A 23,778-nucleotide genomic window follows, 5' to 3' on the forward strand; every position below is an offset into this window, starting at 1 on the left:
TAATAATAATAATAATAATAATAATTCGATTTCTATACCGCCCTTCCAAAAATGGCTCAGGGTGGTTTACATAGATAAATAATAAATAAATAAGATGGATCCCTGTCCCCAAAGGTCTCACAATCTAAAAGAAACATAATACAGACACCAACAACAGTCACTGGAAGTACTGTGCTGGGGGTCGATAGGGCCAGTTACTCTCCCCCTGCTAAATAAAGAGAATCACCATGGTAAAAGGTGCCTCTTTGCCAAGTTAGCAGGGTAACCAAAGTTAGGTAACCATTGTGTTGCGCAATTTTAGGACTTCTGGGGGTGCTTAGGTTGAGTAATTCACTTGCTAATTCACTATTTTTGTTTTAATTTAACTACAATGCTATTAGGAATCTGAAGAAATTAAATCAAATGAATTGGATGTAAAACTTCGACTTACAAAAGGAGAACTGGAAAAACAATTACAAGAGAAGTCTGACCATTTGGAGGTAAAATACATTGCTTGCTTCAGTGGTTGCACTTTGACAATATTAAATATCATGTAAGATCCCTGCTGGAACCATGAGCATGGTCCAGAATATAGCTGTTCTATTTAGGTGGTAAGGGGTTTGGAATCCCATATTTTTCCAGACTATGTTCAGTGTTGTGCTTTGTCCCTTTCAAAGGTACATCATGCCAAAATAAAAGAACTTGAAGATGTGAAACGAACATTTAAGGAGGGTATGGATGAGCTCCGGACGCTAAGGACAAAGGTGAGGAAGGAGAATTCTCTGTAACCAGAAGAATCAAAGTGAGCATAAAGATTGCTGATTTTATAATGTCTCCAGGTAGTTCGATCGCATAGATCAGGCATCCCCAAACTGCGGCCCTCCAGATGTTGCTGAACTACAACTTCCAGCATACCCAGCCACAAAAAATTGTGTCTAGGGATGCTGGGAGTTGTAGTTCAGCAACATCTGGAGGGCCGCAGTTTGGGGATGCCTGGCATAGATTGTCAATGCAAAATGGAGTTGCAAAATCATTGATGGTTTTCTCTATGAAAGTCCATAACGAAATCTGCTTCTCTAAAGGTAGAATCTAAGAGCGTTTATAGGTTAGAGTCAAAGAAGCATGAACAGAAGGAGTTTATGTTGTGGTGGTGTTCTGCAAGCTTTTATGCAAGCAGTAGCTTGCCCTTTGTGTAACAAGCCACTCTAAAGACTGGAGCACAAATAGTTCACTGTTGCAAAATGCTTGTAGCAACCACTAGCAGTTAAGCCACTTGAAATCCCCAAGTCCCAGCTAAAAGCAATCGCTAATTGTTGGAGTGCAAACAACTTCCTGATGCAAAGCAAGTTCTTATGGCGAGGATGTATGCAGGCCGAGTGGTGGAGCCAGGGAACAGAGGCCTGGGTTCTGCCCCATCTCTGGCAGCGCCATGTGCACCAGTGATGCCCCTTGGGCATGACAACACACGCATGTGGGCAGGGCTTGATAGCCAGAGGGCCCACACAAGCCCTCTGGAGTTCATTCCCAGCCAGTGTTTGGTGGCTGGAGGCATATATTCCCCTTCCTCTCCCTCCAGCAAGCGAGAGGAAGGGAAATAAATGCAGCCAGCCAGCCAATTCTGGCTGGGAATGAACTCCGGTGGGCTTGTGCAGGCTGGGTTCTTTGAACCCACCCACTCTATGGTGGATCCACCCCTATGCAGGTCCCTGTTACATGGTTGGGAATGGGGCCAGCACTCCGTGGTAGAGCATCTGCTTTGCATGCAGAAGGTCCCCGGTTCAATCCCGGGGATCTCCAGGTAGGACTCAGAGAGACTGCTGGCTAAAGCTTTGGACCCAATGGTCTGACCCAATGGTCAATATAAGGCATCTTCCTGTGCTTCTATGTTACAAAGCATGCTTTGCAATGGGAAACTGTGCTTCAGCCATTGGGGCTTGCTTTTCTTACTCTGTAAGGGATTTAAACTGTAGACAAACATGGAATCCAGAGGAATACGTAGTGCATTAAGTTTTGCAAACGACTGTGTAGTTGAAGAATATCTCTTGATTGCACACTGGAGTGGCAGCAGCAGTCCCACTGGCAAAAGAAGCTTTCTGCTAATGGAAGGTCACCTTTGGATCCAAACCGATGATTGTGTATTATATAATGGCACATTCCTAACATAAGTACATGGAAAGCAATACTGTAATACAGTAATCTCAGTGTTTTGTTTCCAGTTTATATTGGTTGAAAATGAACTATTTGGTCTTTAAAGTACTATTCCAGTGTAAGAAGTATCGATGAGGCCTTTGCTGGCCATGTGTTCATGGGATTTGGCTAAAATATTTGTTACTGCAACAGACCCACCTGTGATGTCACTGTCCTCCCCTGATCTCTAAATTTCCCCTTTTGAAGTTGTCTTGCAGCTTCAGAAGACTTAATTTCCTCAAACAAATGAATTGCTGAATGAAAACCAAAGCTACTGGTTCAGGGTTATATCTGGTGCTTTTAATCTTGAATCCTAGGGTTATTGTAGAAATGTATCCTGAGCCAGGTGCTGCCACAAATCTGAATTTTTCAGCAAGAGGCAGGGGAGGCTAAAGATAATTGTCAGTTGAGATCTCAACTGATACATTTCACAAGGACCTATAGTGAACTTTTTTGCTAAGGCATATCATTTGCCTGACAGACGCAAATGTCTTTGTTTTCAGTTCCTATTGTGTTGGAAGAAGCCATGTCCTTTATATCAGCAGAATTTTTAGACTCTTTGTTGACGCTAATAGCACCTAGGAAACGTGAATGTTGCTAAATCTTTCTGTTCATAATCATTAAAGGACCATTACATGCAGAGGATGCTAAAATATAGCAACCAACATCCTAATGGTGCACTTGCTGAATGATGTGCTTGCACAAGAACATTGTGTGGTGAGTTCTGCTATATCAGGTGCTAGTATTGCATTAGTGTAGTGCTCCTGTGCTAGCTTAAGGATATAGCGCAAGGTTATCGCTAAAAAAAAAAAAGTCTGTTTTGAAACTAGTCCTTATGCTAGCAGAAGATGTTGACAAGATGCCCAACAGTGTTGTGCAAACTTGTATATGTCCTAGAGAAGGTTTTCTATTAGGAGTTACATAGCATCACAGAACACCAGATTTCATTCAGCTCTGCAACCTTCTTTTTTGAGCATAACTAAGTTCATTGCAGAAGTGCACTGCTAGGATGTCAGCCAATTTTTGTAGTTTGCTATTTTGCCCCCAGATTTCTAAACATTTAGAACATACTACCAGCATCACGGTTTTGGTTTTTGTGATAAGTGTTCTCTGTAAATTTAAGGGCCATAAAGCTACTTTTGAAAAATGAAAGCTTTTCTGGAGGGCTCATGAGCAGTATATGGAATCCCATCTCCTGTAGCAAACTCCTGTTTTATATTTGTCTTCTCCCTTTCCTCCCAAATGTTTCCACAAGACTTGCTTAATACATGGGTCTATAGTTGTCACAGGTCCCTAAATAACTGGATTCTATGTTGGGTACCTGATCATATGTTCCACTGTTTGATATTAACAAACCAACTAACTGTAGCTAACAATGGATGAAGGTAGAGTTCCATAACATAGAAACTTCAGATCCTGAAAAAGAAATTACACTTTCATTGCAGCAGTTTGCTAAGAATCCAGAATACCTTCCTGTGCCCAGAATTACAGGAGAGAAAGACTTCAAATAAAGAACAAGTTGTCAAAAATGGGATTAAGAGGAGAAAAGATAGACCATGTGATAGCTGCCATGTCTTAACTGCCCAAATAACAGCTTTTTGACTTAAGCAGCCAGTGAAACATACCAGGGGGAAAAAAAAACAGTTTAACATGTTCTGATGTCATTAGGTCAAGTGCCTTGAGGATGAACGACTGAGAACAGAAGATGAATTATCAAAATACAGAGAAATTATTAATCGTCAAAAGGCTGAGATTCAGAATCTGCTGGACAGAGTAAAAATTGTAGATCAGCTGCAGGAACAGCATCAGAGGTACCTAGTTGTGTTTATACACTGTGGTTTTATGGACTAGATTTAGTTTTTTATTTAGATTATTGTGCCTTTAAAATATTTTGTTCCTTTTAATATGCAATACATCCTGGTGCAGCCAAGGAACCTGGATGCAGTCCAAATAATGCTGTATGTGTCAAAAAGTTAACTGAATAATTTAACCTTGAATATAATGGCCAACATGTTCTGTAGCATTACAATGGTGAAGAAAGGCTGCGGCCTTGCAGAGAAGTTGCTGCAAAAGGCTTACCATGCAGCTAATTGCACTGTGTGGCCCTCAGGGACATATTTCTGGAATCCAAAAGTACTCTTGGAGGGAAGGGGAAACAGCAAAAATTGCTTCCACCCTCCAGCTGTGTGCACAATTGACTGCTTTTATTTTACCCTCGTAATATTGTGGAATATGTGAGCCAGTAAAAGTTTTTGATTGCTATTTGACGTTTCGAGAGTTAGCAAGAACTTTGATAGAAGTATTCACTCATTACATAATATCAGAATAAACTAGTTTTAGTTTAGTTTTAAAAATAAAATATCCTGCTTTTCAGATCTCTGATCTCACAAGGCTGCTTACAAATAAGCAAAGTATAAACTACAGTAAAACAACATACACAAGTTATACTAGAGCAACAGGACAAAGCATTGGCAATTGCATCACACACATACGCACATTAAAAACTTTGCAAAATAAGATGTTTTATAGCCATCAAAAACAGCTAAGGATAGCAACATCAATTTCAAGTCATGAAAGAAAATAAAAGAAAATTGCTTGATTTAATTCATTATTTAGCAATCAAAACTACACATTTATGGTTAATATTGTCTTAATGGTCTAGGATTATTTTGAACAACCTTTAAATAGATTTACAAATGTCTTTAGCTTCTTCAAATAACTGATGCCAGTTATAGCTATTGAATTCAAGAATGTGAGAGCTGTTCTATAGTGGTGAATACTTTGCAGTTCTTTCAGTAATCCTTGTAACCTCTTTTGAAAATGAAGCTTCTTATTCATGCCCACTTTTATAGATGGATGGAGTCCATTCCAAGACCACCTAATGAGTTAGGGGCAGGAAAGAGGTTAACACGCTCTCAGTCCCCTGAATCACACCAAGTATTCAGCAGATATTCTGACCTTGAGTGTTCTGCTGCCTTATGGGCTTTGATGTGGTCAAGTCATTGAGCTGGGTCGAGTGATACATCTGACCATGTCAGCCCCACCCACCGTGCCATTTTGGGACCTGCGCATGCATATTCTGCCCCTCCTCCAGGTGTTCCATTCCACTCTGCAGCAGCATGGGGGCAGGGGGCAGTTCATTCAAACTCTCTCTCTCTCTCTCTCTCTCTCTCTCTCTCTCTCTCTCTCTCACACACACACACACACACACACACACACACGATCATTGAACACAGAATGGTGCACTGGGGGAGAAGGGAGTGTGCTCACAGCTCTGTAACTGTACAAATCTCTATAATCTTTTAAAATAATAGAGGACAGGTCTGTCAGTGAACCTCCAGATCAGCGACAGGTTGCCTCTGAATACCAGTTGCAGGGGAGCAACAGCAGGAGAGGGCATGCCTTCATTGCCTGGTTTGGGCCATCCCAGAAGCATCTGGTGGGCAGGGGCTGGCCAGATGTTTTATTCAAACCAGCCTGTTAACTCTGCCTTGCCTTGACTCCATTCCCTCATGGCTTTCTGCTTCTTAAATCTGCCCATCCAATGGCTTCCCCCTCCTCTTTATTTTTTAAACACTCTCCCTTCACTTGTACAGTATCTTCCTTTGCAGTTGTTCCATTTCTCTTCCACTTAGCCATCTCTGTTTCCTGAAGTGCCTTGCTTTCTTGCTGTACAGTCTGCACCATAGCCCAAGTCCTCTTCATGTCCTCTTATTAAGCATTCCCTTAAGAGGAAAAATAGTGTAATTGGTCTCCTAGTTTGACACCAGTAAAGCTCCATTTAATTACAGTGGCTTTACTTGTCGAATACCACCTTAGAGAACAGCCTAACTTCTGGATAGCTGGAATGAAAACATCTGAGTGCAATCGTGTTTCCATATGGTGCGAGTGAACCAGGTTTTAAAATAATATTTTCTGCTTTCATGGTGTCTGTGTTGCATAGTGGATATAGGCGAGCATCATATAAACTGAGAACAACCCACACAGCCCATGGCACTTGTAAGCAATAATTATCTGGGCTGCAGCAATGTTTCAACAATCATCAACCTCCCTTAGGATATGCAGGACTCAGCATTTGAATTTCCTTAAATACCACTTGGCTCCAATTAACACTGCAACATTGGCTTGTTGTAGGACATGTACAATCATAGTGCCTGCAATTTGCAAACCATGAGTACCCTTAACGATCAAAGTGAATCCTGTAATGAAGCCTGTCAATGACGGTGAACCACAGTGTTGCTAGCTTTTATTTCAGTAACAATTTGCTCAAGTAAACAGTATCCCTCCTATAATAAGGTAGGCTTGCACAGCTTCTTACACCAAGCCGAAAAACTCCCCAAGCACTTCTGGCAGCCCTACCAGGGGCTTAATCAACTTGCTGCTTACCTGGGACTGCAAAAGATGCACTGGGAAGAGTGTCAAATGAAGACATGATGCATTTCAGGATTCACTTTGATCATTAAGGCTACTTTTAAGCTGACAAGCCATATGGCCAGTAAGTTAAGCTTGGCTGCACTGGTTATGCAGGCCTGGTGTAGAAAATCCAAGGAACAGAGAGATCTTTGCATGCCTAGTTTAACTTCCACACACTTGTTTAATGTCAACACTTGATCCCACAGAGACGAACAAGAAATTAACTCATTGAAGGAAGAAGTGGATAGCCTCAATTCACTGATTACTGACTTCCAGAAGGACATTGATGGCAGCCGGAAAAGAGAGTCTGAGCTTTTGGTTTTCACTGAAAAACTGACCAGTATAAATGCCCAACTACAGTCGGAAACAAATTCCTTACAAATGCAGCTTGATCAGCTCACCTACTCGGAGAGAGAGGCACAGAGTCAGCTGGAACTTGTGAGACAAGCAAGAGATGAGCTGGTAAATAGAGTTGTTACTTAATTGGTGGATGTTTGTGCAGTAAGATTTTGTATTTTATACTCTGGAATAAGTCTGGCTTTACAGCGGATACTTAATAAATGGCATAACCAAAACAGAGGTGCTACAATCAGACCCAATTCTAAGAAAAAGGATTCCCTTCTACTTGAAAAGAAGCTTGAAAGCCTTCCTGAAGTCTGTCTTTAGGCATGTTCACACAACCACACTGTCTATTTATTTAATTCTATTTCCATACCGCCATTCCAAAAATGGCTCAGGGCGGTTTACACAGAGAAATAATAAATAAGATAAGATGGATCCCTGTCCGCAAAGGGCTCACAATCTAAAAATAAACATAAGATAGACACAAGGTACTGTGCTGGGAGTGGATAGGGCCAGTTATTCTCCCCCGCTTGGATTGCACTATGTTTGTGGTCAATGGGTTCACAGAATTGTTCATCTCAATGGGAAACCATGCTTTTGTCGGCACCTGAGTTTGGAAGATTTCTTCTTGCGACAAGATGATGTTCCCGTTGGCACAAACATGGTGCAGTCTGGGCAGGAAAAGGGCACACATGCAGCCATATACATGATGATCATGTGATTTAGCTCCTTAGTCTTTTTGAATTGGAAATTAGCTGAGAATGATAGGCAAGAAAACCATGAGTTGGCAAGAACACCATCAGCTCTGGTATATGCCGTGTGCTACAGAAAGGCAATATGAGATCTTGGCTTCTTTTCCTCATCCAGGCTAATTTGGTTAGCTTCCTTTCAGGGAGGAAATGGAGTCCTGTTAAGCACTGGAGAGAGAGGAGGGCCTGCTGCAGGAGAGCTAGGGTTGTCCTAATCCCCTGATACAAGCAGGTGAATTGGGAAAGGCCTGGATTGCCTTAAGCAATCTTCTTGTGCTTCCTAGATCTGTAAATAAGTGATGTGCATGGAACCGGTGACTGTCAGTTCGAAGGGGGGGGGCACTAGGTTTAAGGACTGTGGAGGATGCTCTTCCCCCCTGCTGCCACATTTCCCCCACTGGCGCTGTGTGCAAACTCAGTCCTGTGGGGCAGCAGCGTACCTCCTTGCCGCCCTGGTCCTTTGTGGACCAGAAGTGGCTGGAAGTGCCTGGTGCTCGTGCACGCATTTCGCTCACTCACATGCTCTGGGCACTTCAAGCCACTTCTGGACCAGGGTGGCAAGGAGGTACGCTGCCGCCCCATGGGGCTGATTTTGCACACAGCACTGGCAGGGGAAATACAGCAGGTGTGGTGTGGGGGTGAGAAGAGCACCAGCCCCAGTCCTTAAAGCTACCCCCACCACCACCTCGGAGGTCCGTAAAAGGGCCTCCGAATTGGTTCTGTGCACATCCCTACTGTAAATCACACTATCCATCTCTTGTAGATTGTAAGTTCCCTGTCAGGTTCATTGCTGTCCAATAGCTAGAACTCCTGGTGGCCGTGCCAGATGTTTAGTACTACTCTATAGCAAAACACAGGAAATAGAAACAGTGGCCGACATCCTGACCAGCAAAGCATCCTCACTTCAAGCAGCTGCAGGGACACAATAAGAGCCCATGCACTGCTCCATTGCATTCTGAATTATGAGTGCTAGATCACTAATATTTTGAGGTGCTCTCCCATGCTCCAAAAGTGCTCCATAGAAGCAGAAACATGTCCCCTAAGGCAGGGATGTGTTTCTGCTTCTTCATTGGGTGGGAAATTGCCCTGCATTATTAATGCCATTGTGCTATTGTGCTCATAATTAAAAATACAGTTGAGCAGCTGCTTGAAGCGTGGATACTTCAAGCAGTGCCCCACTCTTTGTTAATGTCAGCCACTATTTGCCTATAGAAGCACTGTTTGAAAAGGCTGAAACTAGAAAAATATGCCCTTCACTTTTCTTTCACTTTTTTGTGGTGCTCTTAAAACATTGGATAAAATACTCAATCAACAATTCAGAGCAGCAAAGGTAAACAACATGCATAAACCTTTTCCTCCTCACTTATCAATTCAGGCCAGTAAATTGCAGAAGGAGGAGGAGCTTCACAGAAACAATGTTCAGATGCAGCAGACGGAATTGGCATCACAACAGAAAGCATTAGCCAACCTGAACATCCAAGTGGACGAATTGAAAGATGAGCTGGTGACTCAGAAGCGAAAACAGGCAGCAAATCTTAAAGACCTCACTAAACAACTTCAGCAAGGTTAACATTTCTCAGATCTTGACTTGTAAGATATAGCCACATGAGGCTTAAACTTCAGTGTTATATCCAAGATCTTGTGTTTTTGTTTCCTTAGCGCGAAGAAAATTGGATCAGCTTGAAAATGGCAACTATGATAAAGAAGTCAGCAGTATGGGGAGTCGATCTAGCTCATCAGGTAGTTTTGTTGGTTTTAAGAATTGGATTTTTAAACAACTAAAATATATTCATAGGAATGATTTTGGTTTTTTTGCTAGTTAACAATCTATTGTTATTAACAGTCTTTCCCAGATTATGCCATGCTTGATGGGGTGGTTTTTAAAACCAATTCCCAGACTGATTATAACGGATTGTCAGGGCAGGTCTATCAATGGCTATTATTCTGGTGGCTATAGGCCACATCCAGCCTCAAAGGCAAGATGTCACTAAATACCAGTTGCAGGGGAGCAACGGCAGGAGAGGGGGCAAGCCCTCACCCCTGCCTGTGGGCTTCTTGAAGGCATCTGGTGGGCCACTCTGTGAAACAAGATGTTGGACTAGATGGGCCTTGAGCCTGATCCAGCAGCGCTGTGCTTATGTTCTTATGTAATTCCCTCCTTGACTTGATGTCAAGGTAAAAAATAGTGCAGTGCTGTGTGCACTATCCTATGCTTATGATAGCTTATCACTGCAAGGTTTAATGGATAAAAGTGATCGATGACAACCACACTTCTTAATTACAGAAACCATTGATATTTAGAACAGGAATTGGCAATGTATGTTCAGTTATAAGGCAGCTGAGAGGAGGGGGGAAGAAAAGTACCAGGTAGGTTTAGCTGCTCTAAATCCTATAAAATAGTGAGTTTGGTTTGAGAATTCCAAGTCTCAAATGTGTTTGTAGTTGTGTGAGGCTACCACAAAATATTGGAATAGATCGTGATGCTTTTGAGCCTACCTCTTTTGACCTTGGTTTTTATCTTCACGTGCCTGAGATGGCAAAGAGACATCTGCTCTCTTCATATTGCTTCCTCGAAAGTTGGTAGTGCACAAATGAAAAATCAATTCCCACAATTGACACTGAAATGGCTGCTTTAAAATTCATTGCTTCTCTGCTGCTTACAACCTGAAGAGAAATTATTTGTTCTTGCTCAGTGCTGAAACCTGCTTTCACCTACGTGATTTGTAAGCTGTATCAAAACTTATATTCTACAAAGACTTTGAGGTTCAAAGTTTTGATTCTTCTGCTAGATTTCCATCTATCAAGGCAAAAGATGTGGCATCCCTGAATCTTTTTATCAACTCAGCTTGGCCAGCCTTGTGTACACAGAAAGTTTGAGTATATGAAGCTGCCTTATTCTGAACCAGAGCTGCCAGGTCCATCTAGCTTAATATTGTCTGTGCTGGCTGGCGCAGCTTTCCAGAGTTTCTGATGGGGACCTCTTCCATCGCAGACTGGAGATGCCAGGATTGAACCTTGGACCTTCTCCACACAAAGCATATACTCTACAATCACTCCTATAAAACTTGTCACAGTACGGAAGATCTCGTGTTACGTATTTATTTGAGGAAGAAACGGGGGAGAGGAAATATAGTAATTGGCAAGAAATAATTTGGTTTAGAACTGAGCATTATAATGCAAATGTGTTTGGTTTTGACAGGCTCTCTTAATGCTCGAAGCAGCAATGAAGATCGGTCACCAGAAAACAGTGGCTCTTCTGTAGCAGTAGATCACTTTCCAGAAGTGGACAAGACCATATTGATTGAAAGAATTGTAAGGTTGCAGAAAGCTCATGCTCGGAAAAATGAAAAGATGGAGTTCATGGAGGATCATATCAAACAGCTAGTGGAAGAAATCAGGAAAAAAACCAAGTATGTCTATCTTTGATTCATGTGGTCGTTAGTTTGAAAAAATGCTATGTGAGATGATTGAAACTCAAGGCAGGTGCCAGGATCTTACTGTGTTTTGTAATCAAGTAGCTGTGCTGTGTTTATCAAGAGAACAAATGGTGCCAGACATCTCAAAATAGGCCCAGAGTATTTCCATGTTTACTGGGGTGAAGGTGGGAAGGCTGACTGTGCGTGTGAGATGAGAGAGAGAGAGAGAGAGAGGTTCTTCCATGCCTTATCTATGGTAATAATTCAGTGGAAGAAATCTCTTAACAGTAAACAGAACTTACCTTAGGATTAAATTAAAAGAGCAATGTTGATAAACTTTAGTGATTCAAAGCTAATTGTGTGTTGATGTATGCAAAATTCTCTGTGCTTAAAAAAAATGTCCTGCTTTGAAAGTGAATTCTGAAGGTACTTCCATAGCAATTTGCCCTTCTCACTAATTGCTACCTTTCATGCAAATTGAACCTTAGCAAATTACCTGTTGGGAAGACATTAAGCTTGAAAGAATTTCCCCACAGTCCTTATGTTGTCAGGTGTTAAGACACTAAATTCTTCACTTCTTTTCAGAGAACAGTTGACTTGCATTAGCTGCTTCAGTTTGAAGCTGCTAAGTAATTGTAGCATACATCACTGTGGCTAAGTGTACAATACATCCACTTTCAGCATGTATGATTGTTATAGATAGTACTCCTAGAAGACCTAGATTGGTATCACTTTGCTACATGGGTCAGACTCTTTTGATATAATGAAGTCATCATTAATTTACCAAGTTTCTGGGTGTTTTGTAGAGCTGCTTCTTTCATTTGCACAGTAAGAATATATTGATGGCCCCTCATTTTATGTTAGTTTAGTTTTAGTTTGTTTGTTTCATTTATTTCATGTATATCTCACTTTTCCTCCAAGGAACCCAGAGCAGTGTACATGGTTATGTATATCCCCAGAACAACCTTGTGAGGTAGGGTAGGCTTGAGAAATAAGTGACTGGCCCGTCACTCAGGGAGATTTATGACAGAATGGGAATTTGAACATGGGTCTCCCTGGTCCTAGTCCAACACTCTACCACTACACCACACTGGCTCTCACCAATTAGAGAGCCATTCAACTAAGCTAGTGGTGGCTCTTCCATGAGGCGAGAGAAGGCAGTTGCTTCAAGCAGCAGATTATTGGGTCTCAAATCAGGCGGTAAGATGTCCTCTCTCCCCTTCCTTTAATAAAAGAGGAAGATAGGGAAGGAGGGTGTCCTCAAGAGGGAAGTGGCATTTAGCACACAGAGATCTTGAGCCACCACTGAACTAAGCTATTCACACACCAAACTGTTGTGGTATAATTCCCCGTGAGGAAACATGAGAATCGGGGCTAAGTATATTCTTTAAGGCCTCTGTCTCTTTTTTCAGGAAAATTAAATTGGTACCATAGAGTTTAATGCCTTTCTTGAGGTTGTGTATTTGTCAAGCTATTGCACAACTCCAGGTCTGTTGAGACTTGGGTTGTTTGGGGAGATGCTGAGCTAGTTAGAGAAGCTAGAAGAGTTACATTTCCAGCCAGAGGAGGACACAGTGGTCAGCCACACCCTTCCTGTGACTGAAAGGAGGAGGAAGTTGAAGGGTGAGTTGGAGGAGCAAGTTGAAATAAGCTGAGGTAACCTGAAGCATCTAGCAAAATTAAAAGCAATTTTGATGTCGGAGGCAAGACAGAAGGCAAGGTTATTTATATCTGTAAAATGCTTCATGTGCATAGAAAAAAGACCAACAGGTACACTTATCCTGTTGCTGTGATTAACCTTGCTGCTGTATAGGAGGTGTTTAAGAACACAAGATAGATCTTGGTCTTTGTAGCTGAACCTGCATGCCACTGTTTGTCTGACTGAGGGTCATTTGAACTCAATGACACTTCTGGGGTCTATACATTCAGTTGGTGACTGCTGAGACATTCACAAAAGTTCTGTCAACTTAAATTTCTTGTGATTTGCTGTTGGTGCTGAGACTAGATATGGAGCACTGTGAGCTACTGCTGTTGAGAACCAGCCTGGTTTGGATAGCCCGTAATTTTAAAATTCAGAACAAGATGCTTTGAGATGCTGCTGCTCTGACTAGGAACTGTTGTGGTGTGTGGGTGTGTTCCTCCCCAAAATGGAGCTTACAGTAAAAGCTTAAAATCCTGTTTAATGCTCCTGATTATTGGAGCCTCACCCTTTTTACAGCCAACTTCTTATGCTTCTTATTTACACAGAATAATTCAGAGTTACATTTTGAGAGAAGAAGCTGGCACACTCTCCTCTGAAGCCTCGGACTTCAACAAAGTGCATTTAAGTAGGCGTGGTGGGATCATGGCCTCTCTCTACACATCTCATCCAGCAGACAGTGGCCTCACATTGGAACTCTCTCTGGAGATAAACAGGAAACTTCAGGCAGTGCTGGAGGATACTTTATTGAAGAATATTACCCTGAAGGTGAGTCTTTTTATTCCTACAGAGTGACACATGTGCAATTTAAAAAAAAAAAAGATTACTTGTATCCACAGTGGTTCTGGTAGACGTCCGAGTTAGCACAAGACATTTTCTCTCCTCCTCCTCGCAGTACCCAGAACCACCTGAAAAGCCGTTCTCAAGGGACAAGGGCAACAGCATGGGGTGTGACTGCAGGGAGATGCACAAAGCAGAGCTTCCAGGAGTGCAAAGTGGCTCTGCATGGTTTCCAGGGTCCACCCCTTCCTCTGAAGCAACTGGTGCTGCATCCCACACTGTTACTGAAGCTCCCTTTCCCCTGCCCTTCAGAAATGGCTTTTGGGGCTGCAGAGAGGAAGACGGGATGAGAATTGCTTGTGCGGCCTCAGTCTTGTTCTCCTGCTAAAATTATAAAATTTATTTTATAAAACTGTTACCATGCTTTTAAAAAAAATCCTGTCCACAGATATGTGAAGTGATGAACATAATACACAACACACACGAATAATAAGCATATCTGTAAGAAACCACTAGGACTGCATTAAAAATGAAAGGCTCAGTCTACCTGAGCCATGCAGTTTTTAGTCATACAGTTCTAAGAACACTTAATAGGCAGTAACTCCCATTGCATTCTGAGGGACTTCTGAGTAACCATGCATTGGACTGGTGCATTGGACTAGTTGCAGGACCCACTGAAAGCAATGGAATAAATTAGTCATGGCTAACTTAAATCCCATTGTTTAATGGGACATAGTCATGACCAGCAGGATTGGGGCAATATAAAAATGTAATAAATATGTGCTGCCTTGGAATCAGTGTTGGGCTGTAGATTATTATTGTTATGCAAAATATTGGTGCTTGCAAAGCTGAGTTCAAAATATGTGGGGACAGTGTATGCTTCAAGTTAAAAATTGGGACAGAATAGTGGCTAGAGGTGCCTTGTGCTCACATCCATCCAGAACCTTCCACCATCTTATTCCTGATAAAGTCATTCCAATGTGCAAAAATGCAAATATGCTTGAAGCATGTAATTCTAAATCCTGAATTTGGGTTTCTTTGTTTAGAGTCTGGTGTATCCACTGCTTTTGTTTAAAAGGCAGAGAAATTTATCATAGTGTTCCTCAGTTTTGTACACTGAGAATCTTTTTTAAAAACGGTACTTACCCCATGGATTATTTCAGATCATTACAGTAAGGGTTTCTTCAAAGTAGGGGCATATAAGTGCCCGCTTCAATTTAGTTACACAAAGTTACACTTTGTAGGACAGGCTGTCTTGTGTATCTGGAAATAAAATATTTTGATTGAATAGACTCCTTGTTTTGCTTACAAATGTGTTTATTTCTAGACTGCAGTAGATTGAATAAATTTGCCTTTGCTGACTGGACGTAATTCTGTTTTAATTTTGAGTATTGCCCAGTGATACTTCACTTTCTTGTCTTCAAAGGAAAATCTGCAAACACTAGGAACAGAAATAGAACGGCTAATTAAGCAGCAGCATGAACTGGAACAGAGGTTGAAGCAAACATAGCTGAGAGCACGATCAAGGAGGCAGAACAGGCAGGTGCTCCAGACCCTGTTTGGTATACAGGCTGGATGTCCGCCAGTGTCCTTCGTCGATCCCGTGAAGCTTTAAAAGTGCAAACTGACATATGCTTGTGAGCAAGGTTTCCAAGACCTTGATTACAGCGTCTGCCTTGCCTGAAGAGATGGAGACACGGGTGAACTTTTCTGAAAACTATTTTTGTCAATATCACTCTTCACTGAAGCTAAATATCAGCCCACCTTATTCTTAGAGATAAAGCCCAACATCTCTGCTTTGTGCAATTGTAAAATAACTTGTTTCATGGAGAAGTTTCAAAAGAGAGACTGGTGGGCAAGAGTTGTGTTGTAGCTGTTGCTGTTTTGCTGCAGGCTGTAGCTGGCTGTTAGACATCTTGGCTAGCGGAACACACCAATGATGAGGGGATGCTGGGATACTGTCTGTGCACAATTCCCCCAGCCCCTCTACACATGCAAACATACCTGTGGGTGAAATGGTCCTGTACTCCAGAACCACTCTGGAAGAGAGGAAACATGCCACTGACCCTCAGCGATGTGTTTCCTCTCTTCCAGAGCGCAAGCAGAGCAGAGACTTTTCACTCCTTGCTCAACAGCCTACATGAACAGGGATTAGGGGAGTTGCCCCAATCACATCCCTGCAGTCCCTCATTAGGTGTGCCCTTCATTAAGATGTCAGCCACTGAATTTACCACCTCTAGGGCAAATAGTTCTACTTTTTTCTCTCCTTGCATGCCCAGTTAAATGCAAAGCTTCTTGGCTCATTAAGCACAGATCCTGGTAGTCTCTGCTGTGGTTTAAGCAATCCTAACAAGCTAGGATATCAAACCATGGTCTCGGGAATCGGTGTTTAACAAGCCAAGAAGCTTTGCATTTAGCAAGGCTTATGAGAAGAGGAGGAAAGAGGCTTGTTGGTTTTTTTCACAGTTCACAGAATGTGACTTGGAGCTTCTCAACTGGGCAGCACTTTGGGGTTTATTAACCAACTTAAACCAACTTTTATTTATAACGTGTGGGAAACGGGCTTCTTAGTACACTGTTTCTTTACATATACAATTTAAGGACCTGGTATTGCATATTTTACCAGTTGGAGAAGAGAGAAGTTAGAAGAAAAAGGAATCTCTTTTGACTTGTCAGATATAAATTGAATTTTTTTTTTTTAAAGCAAAACGAAAAACTTCTACTGCAGTTAATGGGCACAGGCTTGTAGCAGTGGAGATCTCTAATAAAATATGTAGCTGAGCGACCTAATAATAATGTTGAATCCTAGGAACGGGCTTTGGAAATGGAAATGGAAATAATGATTAAAAGGAATCATTGTGGCACAAATATAGGAGATAATTTCTCGTAAATTATTGCATATCGATACAAGTAGATACTTGTAAAAGGCAGAAGAAGAAAAAGGGTCATTTATCTTGGCACTTAGGTTCTGGACACAATTTTCACAAGGTACACCACAGTGGTAATCTGATATCATAAATGACTCCTATCGTGATCTACACAGAATGGACAGAAAAGCCCTCTGCAGCCACCTGCTACAGCTGTGGATAGTTTTCATCTGTTTTACTGTTGGCTGCCAGGAGAGGGTAATAAGACAGCAACATCTGTGCCTGAAATGTTCACACAAATTCCCAAAATACAAATTCCTGTACACTAGAAATAATTAAGCATGTTCGCACCCGCACTGGTAGACAGAACATGGTTAGTAAAACTAAGAGAGGTCTTTTCAGGCTGTAAGCATGTTGGAAAAAGAGCAAGGAAAGATAAAGGGATGTGAACTTAGTCTCTGCTGGAAGGTGAAAGGAGGCTCTGGTTTCCCACACTTAAAGCTTGAAGTGATAATGGTGTTGCTTCATGGTTCTTTTTCGGAGCAGTGCATGTTCAGGTTTGTACTTGCTCTGGAATGAAGAGGAAGGCTGGGCAAACTCTTACCCTTTCACGCCTCGTTCCCCTCCCTTGTCAGGAAGTCAGAATAATGCATTCACATTAATCACTAACAAAAATATCAAGGGTTTTTTGTTTTGTTTTGCTTTTTTACAAGCTAGAAGCAGTCTGCAGCAAAAGATCTCATTGCATGTGTGGCTATTTTAAAACCTAGACTAATCAAAACTCTGACACATGCCTTCAGCCTTTCAGTTCTTATCAACTCTTCACCTTACTTCGTCACCCTCAAACCCCTGGTATAAGGAAGGAGCCTGTAGAAGAGGATGGCAACCTCTGATCTGAGCCCTAATGTTCTTTTCCATTGTTTACTCAAAAGTATAAAACTCTGCTCAAATATTTTTCATAGTTGCCTCAGATGGCTCCATTCGTCATCTTAAGAGTATATATATATATTCAGACCCACTGTGAGAAGACTGCTTTTTTGGAAACTAAAATTCATTGTGTAAATATGTATATAATGCTAGAGTTTGTATTTTTTTAAAAGCCATGCATTTCATATTTTTCTGAAAGCATGATACATGTGTACAGTAGCAAAACACTTCTGCCTTCCAATTAATTATGTCAAATCATATACTTAAGGAGATGGGGGACTGTCCTCCTATAATGAACTTCAAAAGTTTTCAGTTTTGCTTCATCGTGTATCATTTAGGTTGCAAGTAGCTGAAACTGTCAAAGTGTGCATCTTTTGATTCATGGAAACAGTCCTATTTTAATCACAAAATATTAATTTTGAGAATTGGGACTTCAGAGATTATAGCACATCAGTATTTACAAAAACAGGGCTTCTTCATTTGTATGGCAGGATTGTATTTATTTTCAGAATGGTGTAATATTAAGCACCACAAATGTAGGTCTTGTTTGAAAAGTGATATTTGTAATTGTGCACCTCCAGGCCTGTCTGACACACTCTCTCTCTCTCTCTCTCTCTCTCTCTCTCACACACACACACACCATGTGGATGTTTGGAGAAAGAATCTTCCTTTCATCTGTATTAATTGATACTACATGAGTAAAAATTTGCATTTCTGACTGAGACTAGGAAGAAGAAAAGAGTTACTGAATGGAAGTGATATGGTTAAAGCCATGTTATTTGAGAAGCCTTTAAATATGCCTTACCTCTTATTCCCATCTTAATAAAGGCTGATATGCATACATGCACGCTTGCTTGCTTGTGCATCTGCCAGTGAGCTATTTGTGTGAAAGAGTTGACATGTGCAGCACTGCCAAACCAGTCCACCTGTTTGAAGTGGCAGGCATAACTGCCTCCTTCTTGCAGTGCCCCTTGACATGCAGAGCTAAGCCTTTACATGATCAAACTGAAGGTGGCCACTGTGTGTTCCAGGTTTGGCAATCTCAGACCTGAGGGAAGAATCCCAAGTGTGGAGAGAGCATGTGTTTGTGCTCCTGACCTCTTAATGTGCTACAGGGTTCCCCTTGTCTCTTCCCTGGTGCTTGTCAATCAATCTTAGAAATTTGGAGAAGAACTCTGAGAGCATTCTGATAGAACATAGAATTCTGAGAGGTCCTTTCCCTGACATTCGTCTTTGTGAGGAGCGGTGGCGTAGCAAGTTTGGAGGCAGCCGTTGGGCAAGATTATGAGGATGCGCCCGTCCACTTGCCTTTGCCATGCTCTCTGAAGCCAAGTCAAAGAGCCTCTGAGTCAAGAGCATTTCTGCAGCTGTCATGACCCAGCTCAGTGATGCAGGGCTGACTCGATGTGATGAGAACAGGCTTCCTTAAAGGGGACACCTCTTCTCGCTGAGATGGGGCAGCTTGGCCATATTATCAGTGATGTGAGGAGGGGGAGGCGGTGTGCACTTGCACCCCCACTATAGTCCCTATAGTGACTATGCTCTGGTTAGGAATGTCTTCCAGTACAGAAAGCAGAAGTGTGAACAAGTACAGAAATACAGCATGTCCTCCATAGCTTCTAAAGAAGCACCTAATGTTAGTTGTCTATGTTCATGTGAAGGCAGCCTTTGGAATGTAGCACCTGTCTGTGTGCACATGTGTCATTCTTGTATGCTGATCTCTCAGTCCAGGCTCCAAAAATGCAGAACATTTTAATGTTTCCAGTGCTCTATTCTGGCAACGAGTTTTACTTTGTTTAATCACAGAAAAATATAGGTAGCAATAGTATGACCTGGTAACTTGTTTATATGGCTTTTCCAGTGCAGATTGTAAATGAAGAAAAGCACTGTTGAGATGGAAAAAGTGCAATTGCGCTGTGCTTTTAAAAAATGTTGGTAGCAGCTTTAATCTTGCATCTCTTAATCAGAAGATTCCTTCTGTGCTGCTGTTTTTCTATTTTATATAATAGTTTGGAGAAATGGCTTTTCTGTCTATCAAGGTATTTTCTGATGGAAATGTTGCAGTATTTATTAATATCAGCCCTGTGCTTTAAGATTGCTCTGAAGGGTGAGTCATTAGAAAGTCATTGAGCTTGATCCTATGTTTTGCTATTTTTCAAACATCCAATCTCTGTGTTCTGAGTGTTCAACTAGACAAGATGACATAAACTCCATAAATGGATCTCCTACCTTATGGGGGCTTTAAATGGCAAATGCATGGGGGAGGAGAAGGATTCACATGAGGACTACAGTGCTGGGTGAGGTGGAGTTAACCCTTCCCTCCGTGCCATTTTTCTGGATTCCAATGGAGATAACAGCATAGGGGTGAAAAAGTTAGCACTCCACACGCAGTGCTGCAGCCCCAATCCCTTCCTCCCCCCCCCCCCCCGCCCCACGCACACTGTGATTGTGTTTGCCATTTAAACAACCACCACCACTGCCTTTGGAAGAGCCATTTGCAGATCTCCTACAGTTTCATCTGGTTTGGCCCCAAGAAAAGTATTCCTTTAGGCCCAACTGTATTGCTGGGGTTGAATCGAGCCCTCCTGAAATATATGCACTACAAAATTAATTTGTGCATCTCAAAGCAACATTGATTCCATTCTTTCAATGACGACAGAGAGATCACTATTAATATTACTGAGATTAGCAACTGTCAAAAATAATAGTATTATGTATGTAACAAGACCCATTTGTGTTATTAGCATGAATAGTGGTTGCAGTTGCATGGCAGAGCATTTCCATGGCCAAAATTATGTACAAAACCGTACTTTACATTATTATTAGATGATGAAAGTACATTATTGGATGAAAAGAGATGGTTCTTCGGCTTTGCATCAGACCTGAAATGTTCCATGGTTCTTCCACGAAGGTCATCAAAGAGCCTTTGTAGTGATACCCTGCCTCTTGTTTCTTCTTCTGCCCTTAAGTAGCATATTTGTAAGAAAATGGATAGTCTTCACTTGTGTCATAGTTTTTTTCCTATATCAAAAACAGATGTCTCAAAACTTATGTTGGGGCTATAGGAAAATGAATTGCAAGGCGGATGACTGTGCTTCACTTTGCACACAGGCCTGGACCTGCAAGCAGTTTAGGAAAAACAGGAAGAAAACTATCTTTACGTAGCTTGCTCTTTTCCCTGCTTGTTCAGCTTCACAGTTCTTGTTGAACTTCTTGTTTTGCAGGGCCTTTCTCCTGAATTTATTTCCAGGTTTTACTGTAGCATGCATGGTGTTCTGCAGAAACTGTGCATGCCAATATTCGTGTGTGTGTGTGTGTGTGTGTGTGTATTTAATGTCAAAATTCTCCACCAAGAAAATCCAAGTCCTGTGACGAGAACAACTAAATTCTGCAATCTATACTATGCAAGAGAAACTTTGCATACTTTGTTCTGCTTCTGTTAGTCATGGAGACGGGGGAAGAGTTATATAGGACCCTGAAATCACATCACACTGATCAGTGGGAATCTTATTAGCTGTTACTTCCATCTTCCAAAAGGACATCAGGCATTGCCCATACACTTCCAAACCTATTATTTAGCCATAATTACTAGAAATAGTTTGAATGAAAGCTGAGCTTTCTCAGTCCTGCACCTGGTACTACCACCTTCTAGTTTTACCTTATTTGCACTGAGTACATGCAGCTTTGTCAATATTCTATTGATTTGCTACTATTATTCTGTTAATGGATTCTCTAGATAAACATATAGAGCTAATATCTATACTACTTTACCATGTGGTAGAAGGAGAAAATGGCTAAACCGTGTGTGTGTACACACAGTTGAAAGGAAGCAAACATGGCTAATGCTAGTTCCTTGCCATCAGAAATATTTGGATCCGTATACTGGGCCACCTTTGTTGAATTCCGCCTGGTTAGTGAAAGACCCTCAGAGGACTGCCTGCATCAGAGTCTCCCAAAGAGAGAAAACTGCTGGCTTTAGGCTGTTGCTCTTGTAAGTGGGGGAGAATTTCAATCAGGCAGTGTGGGTAGGCCTAGTCTGATTCAGTGTTACAGTCCCTTTGAAAATGTGCTCCAAATAAATTGCAATAGACTCTACTGAAGAATACTACACTTTCAAAACCCATCCTGGAACTATTCATTGAGTCCTTTAGGTCAGCATAACCTGGTGCTAAACAAATTATCAGAACTACTAACCTTACAGCAGAGAGTGCCATTGAGCCTCTGAGGCAGGGAGTTAAAAATGGACATGAATGTAGCTGAAGCTCTATAAATAATGGACTCTCTTCAGTTGAAGACAGAAACAAAAAGCAACCGAGGAAGGCTTTTTTCCCCAGCCTGCTTTTCAAAATTCCACTTTATTCTGTTTAATGTGAAATAAGAAATCCTGATCATCTATTGAAGTTAACTGGCAACGGATTACCAGACATAGGTCAGCCTGACAACCAGTCCTAGTAGCTGATACTTATTTTTAAATGGCACCTTTATCCACAGACGTTTGTTCAAAATATCTTGTATGAAGATCCAGTATAAGTTATTTAAGAAATTGATTTTTTAAAATCTGTTGGACAACCTGTATTTCATAGAATATCAGCAATTCCTTTTGTCTCGCCTACACGTTCATTAGTGCTGTCAGAGGTAATTTTGTACATGTCTAGAAAGATGGCTGCAGTCCTCTGGGTGGAAAGAGGAAAGGTTAGCAAACCAAAAGACACTGGCTGATCTCCAGATAATGTGGGTAAAGAGATATGAAGGGAACACTCTGGAAGTCCTTGGACAACTCCAGTCTTCCTGTGAGTGGTGTTGCACCAGAGCCATTAGATTTCTGAGCACTTCCCACACTGTTAGTGATCTGTTTCTGATCTTACAGAGCACTAGCAGGGTGTGAGTAGCACTCCAAACTCTAATGGCACACAACTGTGTGCACAGGGGGACTGAGGGAGTTGGGTGAGGGCTACCGGTGTGTTCCCACAGCCCCTCCTTATGCACACATTTCATTAGGACGTCAGCCACTGACTTAGGTATGCATGTAGAGCCATTGCCCATGGCATTTCACAGAACGTATAAATTAGGGCTTATTCACATGTGTGCACACACTACTTGATTTTTCATCATTTGGCTATATTGGATGACTGTCCAAATGTGTGAATTGACTACACTGGAAATGTAATTGATGGATATTATGTGATAGATTTGCCTTTTATGTTAAATTTGTGGTGGCTTGACATGTGCAAGTCCTTGCTTGCTTGATGATGTCATAGAGGTAGGTAGCTCCTCTTCAGTTACCAGCCCATCACTGTCCATGATGCCTGATGCTCCTTAGCAAAGTGTAGAAGAGCCAGTGGTGGGGAAGAGAGAGAGGGAAATGTGAGAACAAGATCTTAAGAAGATTTTTGTTGTTATCTGTAAGGTGACTGTTTTCCTTAATACTATGATATTGACTTCCTCCAAAAATTGCTTTGCTCTCACTAATGATTTTTGCTCTCAACTGATTTCTTCAAATTAAAAAATTGCCAATAATACAGACTATTGCTTATGATGAGCACCAGAGCCTACTATTTGCTAAGTCAGCAGACGTGTATTCTGTTTTAAAAATGCATCTGTTCCAGATAAACTGTTCCTGAAACAGAGGTGGGTGAGATTGTTCTTTTTTACTCCATTTCATCATTTAGAAATTACACAAGCCCCTGTGAGTGTTCTGCTGTACCTTGCTCATAATTGTTTAAATGTACAGTGGTTCAATAGTTCATAAGTAACAGTAGGTGGTGCTAGAAAGCCCTTTTCATGTCTTCTAGGAAAGACAAAAATGGGTTTTTAATTTAATTTAATTTAATTTTTAGCCATATCTGTGTGGATCTTTCAATTCATTATAAGTGATAATCTTCATAATCATGTTATTTATCTGTTTTATATGCTGATGGCGAAACTGTCTATCTTCCACTGTATGTATGTGTGTTAAAACAAAAAACATATAAAACAATGGTTTGAGTTGATTATATTCTGTAGATATTTCTGTATAAAGGAAGTTTTTTCTTTGTTTCTCCCAAGACATGGCTATATATTATGTATATACTGGATTTTGAAATAATAAACAACATGAACCATGTGCAAGTGTGTATGTTCTAATATTTTGGTTGCAACACTTGGGGGGAAATGATCCTTGTTTGGCTACGCACCCTGTTCCAGGAAGGAAGATAGACACATGGAGCTGACATTGATGCACATTGCAAGCAATATTCGGACCCCTCAATGGGGATGAAGGGGATAAACATTCTCATCCACAGCAACAAAGGAAAACTAGGATGTGATGCAGGGGGGCTGAGAGGAGATGGGTGGCCATCCTGAGGCTCTGCAGCTCTCCCGCTGTGGGACTGCAACTCTTATCCCCAGACAAAATGGCCAATAGCCAGGGATGGTGGGAG

General features: G+C 41.5%; 1 protein-coding gene across 7 annotated transcripts in view; it reads left to right on the forward strand.

Annotated features, from left to right (window-relative positions):
- CCDC186 (coiled-coil domain containing 186) overlaps positions 1-23,462 on the forward strand; it is a 55,016-nt gene extending 31,554 nt beyond the window's left edge. For all 7 annotated transcript variants that reach the window (XM_053312709.1, XM_053312706.1, XM_053312703.1 and 4 more), the window contains 9 exons: positions 381-479; positions 657-743; positions 3,835-3,977; positions 6,786-7,041; positions 9,046-9,235; positions 9,330-9,410; positions 10,870-11,080; positions 13,334-13,553; positions 14,992-23,462. In XM_053312709.1, coding sequence (XP_053168684.1) covers positions 381-479; positions 657-743; positions 3,835-3,977; positions 6,786-7,041; positions 9,046-9,235; positions 9,330-9,410; positions 10,870-11,080; positions 13,334-13,553; positions 14,992-15,075 — 1,371 coding nt within the window. In that variant the 3' untranslated portion in view covers positions 15,076-23,462. The remainder of the gene's footprint in view (positions 1-380; positions 480-656; positions 744-3,834; positions 3,978-6,785; positions 7,042-9,045; positions 9,236-9,329; positions 9,411-10,869; positions 11,081-13,333; positions 13,554-14,991) is intronic.
- Positions 23,463-23,778: the final 316 nt, after the last annotated feature.

This window comes from Hemicordylus capensis, chromosome 3 (genome assembly GCF_027244095.1).
Source record: "Hemicordylus capensis ecotype Gifberg chromosome 3, rHemCap1.1.pri, whole genome shotgun sequence".
NCBI classification, from domain to species: domain Eukaryota; kingdom Metazoa; phylum Chordata; class Lepidosauria; order Squamata; family Cordylidae; genus Hemicordylus; species Hemicordylus capensis.